The sequence below is a fragment of the Liolophura sinensis genome, chromosome 4 (assembly GCF_032854445.1).
Source record: "Liolophura sinensis isolate JHLJ2023 chromosome 4, CUHK_Ljap_v2, whole genome shotgun sequence".
NCBI lineage: Eukaryota > Metazoa > Mollusca > Polyplacophora > Chitonida > Chitonidae > Liolophura > Liolophura sinensis.
Window position 1 is genome coordinate 12,786,682 of NC_088298.1, and position 15,682 is coordinate 12,802,363.

At 38.4% G+C, this 15,682-nt stretch overlaps 1 protein-coding gene across 1 annotated transcript in view; it reads left to right on the forward strand.

Annotated features, from left to right (window-relative positions):
- The window catches only part of LOC135464426 (vacuolar protein sorting-associated protein 8 homolog), a 58,854-nt gene that overhangs the window by 528 nt on the left and 42,644 nt on the right, over window positions 1-15,682 (forward strand). Inside the window, exons 2-10 of the mRNA XM_064741853.1 lie at window positions 658-726; window positions 1,096-1,226; window positions 2,736-2,826; window positions 6,622-6,654; window positions 7,935-7,989; window positions 9,331-9,455; window positions 9,974-10,060; window positions 13,813-13,880; window positions 14,750-14,800. Coding sequence (XP_064597923.1) covers window positions 658-726; window positions 1,096-1,226; window positions 2,736-2,826; window positions 6,622-6,654; window positions 7,935-7,989; window positions 9,331-9,455; window positions 9,974-10,060; window positions 13,813-13,880; window positions 14,750-14,800 — 710 coding nt within the window. The remainder of the gene's footprint in view (window positions 1-657; window positions 727-1,095; window positions 1,227-2,735; window positions 2,827-6,621; window positions 6,655-7,934; window positions 7,990-9,330; window positions 9,456-9,973; window positions 10,061-13,812; window positions 13,881-14,749; window positions 14,801-15,682) is intronic.

Below are 15,682 nucleotides of genomic sequence, written 5' to 3' on the forward strand. Positions count from 1 at the left end.
GTCTGTCAGCATTCTGTGGATGGTCGTGGGTTTCCCCCAGGCTGTGCCCGGTTTCCTCCCACCACAATGCTGGCTGCCGTCGTATTTAAGTGAAATATTCTTGAGTACGGTGTAAAACACCATCAAATAAATTAATAAATAAATAAAGCAAAGTTCTCCTGCTGTAGTACAGGAGCTCTTATAGCTCCTCTTAGGTCTCTCAACACATACTACCCCGTGTGCTTGTTGATAAGAGAGACAAGGTGCCTCTTGAGCAAAGCGATCGTAGGCTAAGTTGACCAGCAAACCATGGCAAAATGTTTTTTTAAATTTTTGTGACCCGTGGTAGTTACTACAGTTACTGTACCATCGTATACATGTAGGTGAAAGTTTTGGAATACAATTACCAGTATGGCGATGAACAGCGATCAATCAATCCTGGTTGGAAAACTTGTGTCATGTAGGATTTACACTATGGATTGATCTAGAAGCTGACAGACTAGTATCGGAAAGTGCTTTTACCATCTATCAGTCAGTTTTCTTCCCTTTCCTTCCCTTTAGAAATATTTCTAGTGCAGTGTGAATTGTAAAAGAATCAAGGGAATAAATATGTGCATCATTGGATCAGTAAATTCGTGCAGCATGGCATGAGGTAAATCATTAAATCCTTCTTTTCAGCTTGATGATAAAGAGTTTGATCTTCCATCCATTGACACTGTTCCGACTCTGGAGAGTATCCTGAATGAGGTAAGATAAGCCACCCTCACTTGAATTGTACTTCAGTATGAAATGCCAAAGATCATGAACATTCCCAAAATTACATTCAGGGTTGACATTAGATTAAATTTTGCGTTGGATCCATCAGATAGTAACAAAAGTTGATAATGGGAATAAGATTGATCTTATTTTTTAAATAATTTTTAAATATTTTCTTACAGTACTGTAAAGTGAAACGTATTCTCCTATTTTTTTGTGTTAGTCACTTGATCGTTTATGTCTATGGTCTCTATCTGGCTGCCTCATATTTTAAAACATGTTGTCGCCAAAATATGGCTGAAAATTGCTGATGTGGCATAAAGCCATAATGAATGATTCATTCATTCTTTCTTGCTGCAGCCTGATAATGAATCAGTCTTGGATGATGAAGATCTCGCACCGGTACAACTCATTCATGGAGACTCACTGGAAACATCGTCTGTATCAAGCCAGGAAAGTTTGCTATCTGATCGAACAAGGAAAAAAGATCGGTAAGAAGAAGAAATATTGTTTTTGGGAGGTATTACATTTGAATCTAAGTAGGTCAAACATTGTAATGATTGCCCCGGCTGTAATAACATTTCAGTCTAATTTCTAACAGCAAGCATGGTAAAGACTGTTGCATTTATTTATTTATTTGATTGGTGTTTTACGCCGTACTCAAGAATATTTCACTTATACGACAGCGGCCAGCATTATGGTGGGAGGAAATGGGGCAGAGCCCGGGGGAAACCCACGACCATCCACAGGTTGCTGCAGACCTTCCCACTTACGACTGTTACGTGTACCAAATGAATGGTGTACACAGGATGTTAACACTGGAGATGTAAATATCATAAGTACCATAATACTAGCTTGGCTTGAGTGAGAGAGTGGAAATGATAATTCACAGGAGGAATATTCACAAGATCAATATTTATGGTGTTAAACGTTCAGTGTGCTAAATTATTGTTGATATTTTGACAATATGATGATTTTTGTGTTGATTTTTTTTAGCTGTAGGCTGTCACATACATCTTTGTTGTTAAACGTTGAACATGAAGTCTTGTATATTGTTGTTTGGTGTTGCATTATATGGGGATAGTAAAATTGACTAGGGGGTATCCGTGTCTCAATTGGTTGGCGCGCTAGCACAGCGCAATGACCCAGGAGCCTCTCACCAATGCGGTCGCAGTGAGTCCAAGTCCAGCTCATGTTGGCTTCCTCTCCGGACGTAACTGGGAAGGTTTTGTCAGCAACCTGTGGATGGTTGTGGGTTTCCCCCAGGCTCTGCCGGTTTCCTCCTACCATAATGCTGGTAGCCGTTGTATAAGTGAAATATTCTTGAGTATGGCGTAAAACACCAATCAAATAAATAAATAAATAAATAAAATTTACTAAATTATTACGTCATCCCACTGAGCAGAGACTGAAACGTCATCAATGAAAATGTTTTTTTTTTTATTTTATGTCACAGCGTCTGGGTGTGAAATGTCAAACGTAATAGCAAAAGTGATATCTAACATATGAATGAGCTAGCACTTTTAACAAGTGAAGGTAATCCTTACATTTCACTTCTAATAAATATTTGGTTTGTGTTTAATGCGCTTCTGAAGAATTTTACGCTCATAACACAGCAGGTAGGTTTATGGTTGGAAGAAACCAGAGTGATCAGAGTGAAGCAAACAAGGTACACGTGGAGTGTATACAAGGTGTGTATTTGGTGGGAGCATTGCTGTCAATTTGGTGGGAGCAATGAAGTCCATTTGGTGGGAGCAATGAAGTCCATTGTGCATGTACTTATCACAACAATGTTGAATACTGTAGTCTTTGAATCAGCAATGCAAATAAACGTATAACATGTTAAGTGACTAAAGCTCCTGTGAGTCATAGGTTATACCCTGATTATTGAAGTCCTGAGTTATGTGAAACAGTTGGAGGTTTGATAAGCGTTCATGTATTTTGTAGGCTTTGTCAATTGCCAATGCTTGGTGCTTATTTGATGAATGGTATGCTTGTAGGAGCCATCGCACGCTTCTCCAGGAGACACATGGCTCCATCCTGCGACCCAGCAAACTGAAGAACATCTCTGCCCAGTTACTCTCAGCAGCTGTAAGTGCATGGATTTGGACAAAACTTCAAAAACTCATTGTTAGACATAACCCATCTGTATAAGCTAAAATAGGGTCAGTAGTCAGGATTTTTTTTTTATTTTAAATTCTGGCTAATGAGAAAGATAAAGATTTTAAGAAATTAACCTTACGAGAAAAAAAAAAAAAGAGAAAAAGAAACCATTAAAATATTTATAAAGTAGCAGCCTTTGTGGCGGGGCATTTAGATTACGCCCAATGTGACCCAGAACATAGGGTAAAGAGAGAGTGATAGATATCATAAATCCCATCTTTAGTGGAGAGATCTACTTGATTGGCTCACAGCAGTTCATTGATAAAAACCTACACAGGGTGACAAACTACTTGCACTACGTGTTTTTTGACTGTGACTTTGTCTTCTGCATTGAGGGCAAACGTCCAGGACATATTGACTGTATAGCCATAAATACTTTGGAAATTCCTTTATCAGATTCATCTCTAAATATTTTACTGAGAATGATGTTGCTGTAGAGGTTTTGAATGTTCTTGTCAGGTATGCTTAGGCGCATTTCAGGACGTATCCTCACACAGGTTGACATGCACTCTGCGCCCTAGTGCTGTTGTCACTGATTTTCCTGTGACCAACCCCTGGAGGTATTCCATTGACAACCATGTTCATCAGCTGAAAATTTTTCACTCATTTTTAATTGGGTGGATGATAATTTTGAAAAATTCACCCAAATTTTTGTCAGTAAATGTAGGTCTGAATTTGAATACTTTTTTGTGGCTTATATCATGCTGCGCAGAAATGTTGTGCTTAGGTCTGGAGACTAATCACTGATATTAGATCCATAAATTACTCCTCACTACACGCAGGCACAGGACAAATTAATCTTTCTGATTTGAGGCCTGATTTTGTACATTTTCTTTTTGCAATGTTCCTTTTATAGGATAAACAGAATGTCCATCTTGTGACCTTGTTAACTCTAGTTTAATAATTCGAAACTACAGGGTCACTGGCTAGAGATTTTTAAATAAAGTGAAGATGTGGCTTGACATCACAACCATGTTACATCATGCATGTAAAAACCAAATTTGACAGCAGAGTTACATTAGTATTATCAATTAAAGTTAGCTAGTGCTAACGTGCCGACAATTGTTCATAACCTTACTGGGTGCGCAGTGAAGCCAAAGAATAAAACAGAAAAATTGTAGGAGTCAAAATGAGTCTAGAGGGTGCCCAAATGTAGATGCTCATGACGTTTTTGACCATATTATCATGTTTTAGGTGCAAAATACTACTTATTTTGGTTAACAGTAACAGACAGTAATTGAAAAAAACAAGTTCGTTTTTATTTCTTGGAGTGAAAAATCTACTTAACATTTCAGAAAGCTTGAGAAATTTAGATAATGTATTAATTTACTTGGTTGGATTTGAGCTGTAAACTTAGTTGAGCAGTGAACCATTTTTATGCTATCAGTTCCATATCATTGAATGACTTAGATCTACTAGCATGTTTTTTGTTGAATTTAGTAGCCTATTTTGTATTTCTTGACATAATTTTATTCTCTGTTGCATAAGATTAAGAATGCATTTGGTGTGTAGGATCATGCTCCAGCTGTAGATTTGAATACATACACTGTACATGAATTTGAATATATATACTGTACTAGGACTTGAATACATACACTGTACATGAATTTGAATATATATACTGTACTAGGACTTGAATACATACACTGTACATGGATTTGAATATATATACTGTACTAGGACTTGAATACATACACTGTACATGAATTTGAATACATACACTGTACATGGACTTGAATACATACACTGTACATGGATTTGAATACATACGCTGTACATGGATTTGAATATATACACTGTACTAGGACTTGAATACATACACTGTACATGGATTTGAATACATACACTGTACATGGATTTGAATACATACACTATACATGAATTTGAATATATATACTGTACTAGGACTTGAATACATACACTGTACATGAATTTGAATATATATACTGTACTAGGACTTGAATACATACACTATACATGGATTTGAATATATATACTGTACTAGGACTTGAATACATACACTGTACATGGACTTGAATACATACGCTGTACATGGACTTGAATACATACACTGTACGTGGACTTGAATACATACACTGTACATGGATTTGAATACATACACTGAACATGGACTTGAATACATACACTGTACATGAATTTGAATATATATATACTGTACTAGGACTTGAATACATACACTGTACATGGATTTGAATATATATACTGTACTAGGACTTGAATACATACACTGTACATGGATTTGAATATATATACTGTACTAGGACTTGAATACATACACTGTACATGGATTTGAATATATACACTGTACTAGGACTTGAATACATACACTGTACATGGATTTGAATATATATACTGTACTAGGACTTGAATACATACACTGTACATGGATTTGAATATATATACTGTACTAGGACTTGAATACATACACTGTACATGGATTTGAATATATATACTGTACTAGGACTTGAATACATACACTGTACATGGATTTGAATATATATACTGTACTAGGACTTGAATACATACACTGTACATGGATTTGAATACATACGCTGTACATGGACTTGAATACATACACTGTGCGTGGACTTGAATACATACACTGTACATGGACTTGAATACATACACTGTACATGGATTTGAATACATACACTATACATGAATTTGAATATATATACTGTACTAGGACTTGAATACATACACTGTACATGGATTTGAATATATATACTGTACTAGGACTTGAATACATACACTGTACATGGACTTGAATACATACACTGTACATGGATTTGAATACATACGCTGTACATGGACTTGAATACATACACTGTACGTGGACTTGAATACATACACTGTACATGGACTTGAATACATACACTGTACATGGACTTGAATACATACACTGCACATGAATTTTATTACATATACTCTACATGGATTTGAATACATACACTGCACATGGATTTGAATACATACACTGTACATGAATTTGAATACATACACTGTACATGGACTTGAATACATACACTGTACATGGATTTGAATACATACACTGTACATGGATTTGAATACATACACTCTACTAGGACTTGAATACATACACTGTACATGGATTTGAATACATACGCTGTACATGGATTTGAATACATACACTGCACATGAATTTTATTACATATACTATACATGGATTTGAATACATACACTGTACATGAATTTGAATACATACACTGTACATGAATTTGAATACATACACTGTACATGAATTTGATTACATACACTGCACATGGATTTGAATACATACACTGTACATGAATTTGATTACATACACTGCACATGGATTTGAATACATACACTGTACATGGATTTGAATACATACACTGTACATGGATTTGAATACAAACACTGTACATGAATTTGATTACATACACTGCACATGGATTTGAATACATACACTGTACATGGATTTAATACATACACTGTACATGAATTTGAATACATACACTGTACATGGATTTGAATACAAACACTGTACATGGATTTGAATACATACACTGTACATGGATTTGTTAGACTATTCATTCAGTGGCCTGTATTTTATGGAATGACATATCTTCCATGTGTGGCCCAGGTTTCATATAGTGCAAAGCACAAGTCAAGTAGAATATTTATTTAACCACCACGTGTTACTGTTTTTATCTCCAGGATAGAGTTGATGCTGGGATGCCAACGGCCATGGTATGTATCTCCAGCTATGAATTCTGTTATTGATTATCAAATACACTCACCGGCCCGGATAGCACAGTTGGTAGAGCGTCCGCTTTGGGAGCGGTAGATCCAGGATCAATCCTGGGTCGAGTCACACCTAAGACTTGGTGTGCAGCATGAAGGGGATAGTTCAACGACTGGTTGACTATTAGTATAATGGCTCGGGTGGGGGGGCTTACTTGCCTTTGGTAAGTCGTCTCAGTGAAGCAGCACTAGATAAAAGAGCGGTGGAAATCTGTCCTGCGACAGGGAGGCACATTACATACACCATAAGGATTCCTTCGTCGTCATATGACTGAAAAACTGTTGAGTATGACGTTAAACCCCAAGCACTCACTCACTCGCACTTGAGGCTGCTATTACATGTGAATGACAACTTCTGTCGCACCTGGACTGGGCAAAAACTTACATATATGTCAGAGAGCAATTACATACACATGTCCATCTATGAACTCAAATGCCAAGGTTGATGTTTGAGCTGTGATGCTCCCTTTATTCAGCAAAAATGTCTGTGTTACATGTGGAATTCATGATGCATATGATATAGAGGTATATGTACATGTAAGACATTTCATGGAAAAATCTATGAAAAATGAGCAGTTCTTATTGTTGACATCATATCTGTCTATTTGTGTATCAGTCCCAGCTTTAGAATAATCTCATACAGATTCGCCATCTATGAATTGGGTGTACCTGGGTATTGGGTTTCGGAGATGCTTGATGTGATAGTTTTTTTGCTATCTGATTATTTTCTTTTGGACATGAATAGGAGTGGGTAAATTTTATTTATTTATTTGATTGGTGTTTTACTCCAGTACTCAAGAATATTTAATTTATATGATAGCGGCTAGCATTATGGTGGAAGGAAACCGGGCAGAAATCGGGGAAACCAGGACCATCTGTAGTTTCCTGGCAGACCTTCTCACACATGGCCAAAGAGGAAGCCGGCATGAGCTGGACTCTCATTTGTGAGAGGCACCTGGGTCATTGCGCCGTGCTGGTGTGCTAACCCCTTCAGCTCCTGGGTAAATTTTCAAAGATCTGTTATCATACCTGGGATTAATATATACAATATTATGTACAATAGATATATACAGATCAGGCTATGAGCACCCATAGTGTATCATCCCATGTTATGTAAGGGTTATTTATGTACATTTCAAGGGGCTAGTTGACACATACAGCTGTATGTATTGCATGTGTTAAGAATCTGAGAGATGATACATTATTACATTATTGCTGTTTTACAGGCTGTGTCAAACCTGATTGCTGTAGGCACCTCTCATGGCTTAGTTCTGGTGTTTGGTGAGTACAATAGTCTATACATGGTTACAATTTCAAATATCAAGGTATATTATATTATATTAGGTACCAATCTTCAAAAAATATATATATATTTGTTTTGTATTTAATTATGTTGGTATTTCATTTTTCTTGGAAAAATATGTATTACACAGTGTGGAGTATAAGAAACAAGAATTAATGGTAGATTACCTTTTCCTTTTGGGTGTTTGGACGGCAAATGGAGAACATTTTAGACCGCCCACTCCAACGTACATGACCCAGTGGCAGGCGGATGACCATGTGAAAGATGATATAGGAAGGTATAGGGAAATGCACTAAACTAAACTATGTTTTGAAAACTACTATGTTACATTTATGTAGACAGTGTTTTCACAGCTGTGTGTGCACGAGTAAAGCACAAATGGTAATCAGCAAAGTTTGTTTGCTGTAAATACCTACTTACTTTTATGTAAATTGTGACAGTATCATATCTATCTTTCCCAAATATAAGGGAGGTGATAAAAAATAAGAACGATTTCAGGATGAAAGGAATTCTGTTTATTTTGCATGCAATTTTGATTTGTTGAGGACAGTTCACATGAAAAAGAATTTTTGAAAGCTAAGCTGGGAAGATTGAAGCATCTCGGATCTAGAAGATACATTGACAAGGCTATAGTAAGCTAAGCTGGGAAGATTGAATCATCTCAGATCTAGAGGATACATTGACAAGGCTGTAGTAAGCTAAGCTGGGAAGATTGAAGCATCTCGGATCTAGAGGATACATTGACAAAGCTGTAGTATCCATTCTTCAGTGGACATTGGAAGTAAAGTGGTACAATAATAGTTAATAATAATAATAAGAAATACAGAAATAATAGTTCTGTTTATAGTTTTGAGCAATAGATTGTGATTTTTGATGAAAGACTGGTATACAAGCTACAGGGGCCTCCGTGGCTCAGTCGGTTAGCGCACTAGCGCAGCGTAATGACTCAGGAGCCTCTCACTAATGCGGTCGCTGTGAGTTCAAGTCCAGCTCAGGCTGGCTTCCTCTCCGGCCGTAAGTGGGAAGGTCTGACAGCAACCTGCGGATGGTCGTGGGTTTCCCCCGGGCTGTGCCCGGTTTCCACCCACCATAATGCTGGCCGCTGTCATATAAGTGAAATATTCTTGAGAATGGCGTAAAACACCAATCAAATAAATAAATAAATATACAAGCTACAGGAAGGCAGTGTTCAAAGCATCTAGATTTGCAATGTATAAATGTTCTACAGTTGTACGGTATGTTCCATCATGACCTTGGATTCAGTTTGTAATTGTTCTGTGTAAATGTGGATGAATATGGATTCTGACTTTATGGTTTAGATCCAAAGCAGGTGTTGAAGTGGTGTTTGGGAAGTACGGCTGTAGGCGCTCAGTACGGAAGTGTGTCATCTCTCAGCTTCAACAGAGACTGTACCAGATTACTGAGTGGCTTTGCTAAAGGACAGGTAAGTTGACACAGACATGGCACACCTGAGCAGGTGGTGAAGTGGGGACAGCTGTACATGTAGGTGTACAGTAAGGGAGTGTGTCATCACTGAGCTTTATCAGAGACTGGGTGGACACAGATTCAGCCGTAAAGGTAGCGCATGTCAGAGAAGTGTTGTTTAGGTGCTACAGGTACAGCCGTGGGCTTTGGTGACAACAAGCAGATGACAAGGCTTGTGTGGCCATTCCTGCATGTATCTGTATGTCAGATTCATCTTTAACTTCCTATTAAAAAGAAAAAGGAAATGGTGGTTTACCCTGCACAGTTAGTTTCGTCCACCCATATGCCATGGTATAAATCAAAAGGTCTTGAGTACGGCGTTCAACAACAATGAGATAAATGAATAAATAAATTAACAAAAAATTTAAGCTATGCCAAACCAGGAAGTACGTTGTTTCTTCAGCATCATAGTATGTATATGTGTGTACATCATGCATGAATATCAAACGTGAAGATTTGAATTATTTTAATGGTTAGATCACAATGTGGGACCTAACAACAGGGAAGCTTTTAAGGACGATCACAGATGCTCATCCTGCTGGCACAGCTGTACTCCATGTCAAAGTAAGTGTCTTAAATTGCGATCGAAACACAAGGTGAATTGTCAACAGTTTCCTTTGTGAGTCTGGGGAAATCGGGCATTTTAGCAAGCAGTATTTAAGTTATGTCTCGGTCAAAATGTAACTGTGCATTAAAATTTCCTTATTTAAAAAGAAAATTAAATGTAAAAGGACATTCTGCATTATAGCAAAGGTGCAGCTGACATCAGTGTATGGAGTGATGGAAAGTCATGCCATTTCAAATGTTTAAACAGTTCAATTACTGAAGGACACCAAGCCACGACTGATGTTAGATGAATGTAATAAAGCCATTAGTATGCTTGCCGCAGGATTACCGCAACAGGAACATGATAGCAGCAAATACCCATCGTGTGGAACTTGCACATGCAAGGTGGAAACAGACAGTATTAGGCTTGCGAACTTTCATTTTCACCCTGAAACAGTTATTGACCTTGATACTATGTTGGAAACAGACAGTATTAGGCTTGCAAACTTTCATTTTCACCCTCAGACAGTTATTGACCTTGACACTATGGTGGTCACAGGCAGTATTAGGCTAGCGAACTTTCATTTTCACCCTTAAACAGTTATTGACCTTGACACTATGGTGGACATAGACAGTATTAGGCTTGTGAACTCTCATTTTCACCCACAAACAGTTATCGACCTTGACACTGTGGTGGACACAGACAGTATTAGGCTTGTGAACTCTCATTTTCACCCTCAAACAGTTATCGACCTTGACACTATGGTGGACATAGACAGTATTAGGCTTGTGAACTCTCATTTTCACCCACAAACAGTTATCGACCTTGACACTGTGGTGGACACAGACAGTATTAGGCTTGCGAACTTTCATTTTCACCCTCAAACAGTTATTGACCTTGATACTATGGTGACGAACTTTCATTTTCACCCTCAAACAGTTATTGACCTTGACACTATGGTGGACACAGACAGTATTAGGCTTGCGAACTTTCATTTTCACCCTCAAACAGTTATTGACCTTGATACTATGGTGACGAACTTTCATTTTCACCCTGAAACAGTTATTGACCTTGACACTATGGTGGACACAGACAGTATTAGGCTTGTGAACTCTCATTTTCACCCACAAACAGTTATTGACCTTGACACTATGGTGGACACAGACAGTATTAGGCTTGTGAACTTTCATTTTCACCCTCAAACAGTTATTGACCTTGATACTATGGTGGCGAACTTTCATTTTCACCCTCAAACAGTTATTGACCTTGACACTATGGTGGACACAGACAGTATTAGGCTTGTGAACTTTCATTTTCACCCTCAAACAGTTATTGACCTTGATACTATGGTGACGAACTTTCATTTTCACCCTCAAACAGTTATTGACCTTGACACTATGGTGGACACAGACAGTATTAGGCTTGCGAACTTTCATTTTCACCCTCAAACAGTTATTGACCTTGATACTATGGTGACGAACTTTCATTTTCACCCTCAAACAGTTGTTGACCTTGACACTATGGTAGACATAGACAGTATTAGGCTTGCAAACTCTCATTTTCGCCCTCAAGCAGTTATTGACCTTGACACTATGGTGGACACAGACAGTATTAGGCTTGCGAACTTTCATTTTCACCCACAAACAGTTATTGACCTTGACACTATGGTGGAAACAGACAGTATTAGGCTTGCGAACTTTCATTTTCACCCTGAAACAGTTATTGACCTTGATACTATGGTGGAAACAGACAGTATTAGGCTTGCGAACTTTCATTTTCACCCTCAAGCAGTTATTGACCTTGACACTATGGTGGACATAGACAGTATTAGGCTTGCGAACTTTCATTTTCACCCTCAAACAGTTATTGACCTTGACACTATGGTGGACACAGACAGTATTAGGCTTGTAAGCTCTCATTTTCACCCACAAACAGTTATTGACCTTGACACTGTGGTGGACACAGACAGTATTAGGCTTGTGAACTCTCATTTTCACCCTGAAACAGTTATTGACCTTGACACTGTAGTAGACACAGACAGTATTAGGCTTGTGAACTCTCATTTTCACCCTGAAACAGTTATTGACCTTGACACTATGGTGGACACAGACAGTATTAGGCTTGTAAGCTCTCATTTTCACCCACAAACAGTTATTGACCTTGACACTGTGGTGGACACAGACAGTATTAGGCTTGCGAACTTTCATTTTCACCCTGAAACAGTTATTGACCTTGACACTGTGGTGGACACAGACAGTATTAGGCTTGTAAGCTCTCATTTTCACCCACAAACAGTTATTGACCTTGACACTGTGGTGGACACAGACAGTATTAGGCTTGTGAACTCTCATTTTCACCCTCAAGCAGTTATTGACCTTGACACTGTGGTGGACACAGACAGTATTAGGCTTGTGAACTCTCATTTTCACCCTCAAACAGTTATTGACCTTGACACTATGGTGGACACAGACAGTATTAGGCTTGTGAACTCTCATTTTCACCCACAAACAGTTACCGACCTTGACACTGTGGTGGACATAGACAGTATTAGGCTTGTGAACTTTCATTTTCACCCTCAAACAGTTATTGACCTTGACACTATGGTGGACACAGACAGTATTAGGCTTGTGAACTCTCATTTTCACCCACAAACAGTTATCGGCCTTGACACTGTGGTGGACATAGACAGTATTAGGCTTGTGAACTTTCATTTTCACCCTCAAACAGTTACTGACGTTGACGCTATGGTGGACACAGACAGTATTAGGCTTGTGAACTCTCATTTTCACCCACAAACAGTTATTGACCTTGACACTGTGGTGGACATAGACAGTATTAGGTTTGTGAACTCTCATTTTCGCCCTCAAGCAGTTATTGACCTTGACACTATGGTGGACATAGACAGTATTAGGCTTGCAAACTCTCATTTTCGCCCTCAAGCAGTTATTGACCTTGACACTGTAGTGGACACAGACAGTATTAGGCTTGTGAACTCTCATTTTCACCCACAAACAGTTATCGACCTTGACACTGTGGTGGACACAGACAGTATTAGGCTTGTGAACTCTCATTTTCGCCCTCAAGCAGTTATTGACCTTGACACTATGGTAGACATAGACAGTATTAGGCTTGCAAACTCTCATTTTCGCCCTCAAGCAGTTATTGACCTTGACACTGTAGTGGACACAGACAGTATTAGGCTTGTGAACTCTCATTTTCACCCTCAAACAGTTATTGACCTCGATGCTATGTCAGAGACCCGATATCCACAACCATTTGTGGTGTTTTGATTGAAAATAAGATTCTTTTTTGCTTGGAACAGACAAAAACTATAATACATACAGTGATGCACAGTTTCTTAGTTGAGTTTGCATACATTGATACAGTTTGCAGTTCCTTGCATGTCTTTTTGGGTATGCAAGACAAAAGGCTCTTTAAATATACTTTACATGTTTCCAAGTTTTTAATACATGTAAACAGTTTCATATAGAGGATGTACTTGTATAGTTATACATGTAACTGGGCAGAAGCTAAAGGAGTTTAAATTTTCATCCCCGGGTTCTACCCGGTTTCCTCGCACCATAATACTGGCCGCCATCGTATGAGTGAAATATTCTTGAATGCAGCTTAAAATACCCATCAAATAAATAAATACTTGTTTGTAAATAAATTTTCATGTGCAATGATTTTTACTGTAGTTGTGAACTAATAGGAGAGTCCATGTTGCTGTTCATATGTGTATGTGAAGTGTGGTGTGTGTTTTGTTCAGTTCACAGACAGTTTCACAGTGGCAGTGTGTAGTGACAGTGGAGGATCTGTGTTTGAGCTTGAATTCAAGTAAGTCAGATTTATTGGGTGGGCCATCAGATGCAAGATGAGCAGCATTTTGAAAATGAACATCTTCACCTGTCTATTCACAAACATTCCATAACTTATATTATACATGAGTGGTACCTGAGAAGGTCCTCAGCAACCTGCAGATGATCATGGTTTTCCCCCCAGGCTCTGCTTGGTTTCCTCCCATCATAATGCTGGCCACCGTCGTACATGTATAAGTCAAATGTTCTTGAGAACGGCGTAAAATGCCAGTCAAATGAGTAAATGAATAAATGTTATACATAAATGGCGTGAGTTGATCTTCAAAATGAATTTAAAAGATTTGCCCCTCTGTACATTTATTTCCAGGAAGCCAGGAACTTGTCCCATGACAGTTTTTGGCTCAGGTTACTCTATATTGTACCACATTAATTTTTTGGCTAGAACATTTAGGTGTGTACCTTCCGGTGGACTGATGGTTACTGTGCTAATGGAACGCGGTGATGATGGAGCCTCTTACCAATGCAGTCACTGTGAGTTCAAGTCCAGCTCATGATAGATTCCTCTCCAGTCATAAGAGAACTCTGTGTGGTTTCCTCCCATCATAATGCTGGCTGCCGTCACACAAGTGAAGTGTTCTTGAGTACGACGTATAACACCAGTCAAATAAATCAGTAAATATTTACTGGGTCCATTATTTACCAATTTTCAGGATGACGTTACCCATGTGTTTTTGAAGTAAATATTATGAACACATGTATATAATGGCAGAGGTGTGAAATAAATGACCTTCAGCACTTTTAAAATGTCAGTCTGTGCAACAGCAAGCAGTGAAGTTAAGCCTGATTGTGTTCAGAGGAGGCATTTTGATGCTATTGCTTTTGTTACAGACGCTTAATTGGTGTGCGTACCTGTGACTCCAGGTGTCTCTTCTCTGGAAGGTAAGGCCATGGGGTAGACGTTGTATCCACAGTTGTGTTTGGCTGAACAAGATATCAGAAAATGTATCAGACCAAAAGTGTAATCTTGATAGCTGAACGCTAGAAACCCATAGTCTTCTTTCTGTACATAGAGGTATTTGATGCAGCTGATCGAGAAGCATTCAGTCACACCTGTTCATATGGCCAAAAGTTCTTGAGTTTGGTGTAAAACACCAATCAAATAAATAAGCCAAAGAAAAAAAGACAGGAAAAGTTTTGGAAAATTGCCTGCGTAAAAAAGGATGGTCCAAACAGGGCGCTCTTTTGTGTTTTACGTAATACATAGGTGTAGCTAATAGATGTGCTTGCAAATCAAAGCGGTACGAGTAGTTCACAACATAGCCATGATAGCAGCAGAGATTCATGTGTCTTTACACAGCTTTAAACAACTAATGTGTGTAGGTTTTGGTAAATGTTTAACAATCATTTAACACTGGACCTAAGTTCAGCATTGAGCATTAAGGTGTTAGTGCAATGGCTGGTTGACCCGTATCAGTATAATGGCTCAGGCAGGGTGGCTTACTTGCCTTCGGTGAGTCGTCTCAGCGAAGCGACACTAGATAAAATAGCGGTGGAAATCCGTCCTACAACAAGCAGGCACATGACATACACTCAAAGGACTCCTTTGTGTCGTACGACTGAAAAATTAAGTAGTACAATGTTAAACCCTAAGAACTCACTCAACATTGGGAGAAATGTTTTTAAGCTTTAAGTGATGGTAAAGGTGTGGTAGATGTATGTATTTTTTGGCTAGATTAGGCCCCTTCTGGTTCAGAGAAGCTGTATACTTGGCATGAATGTCTGTTCACAAAGGTTAATGATAATGCACGAGCACATAATGAA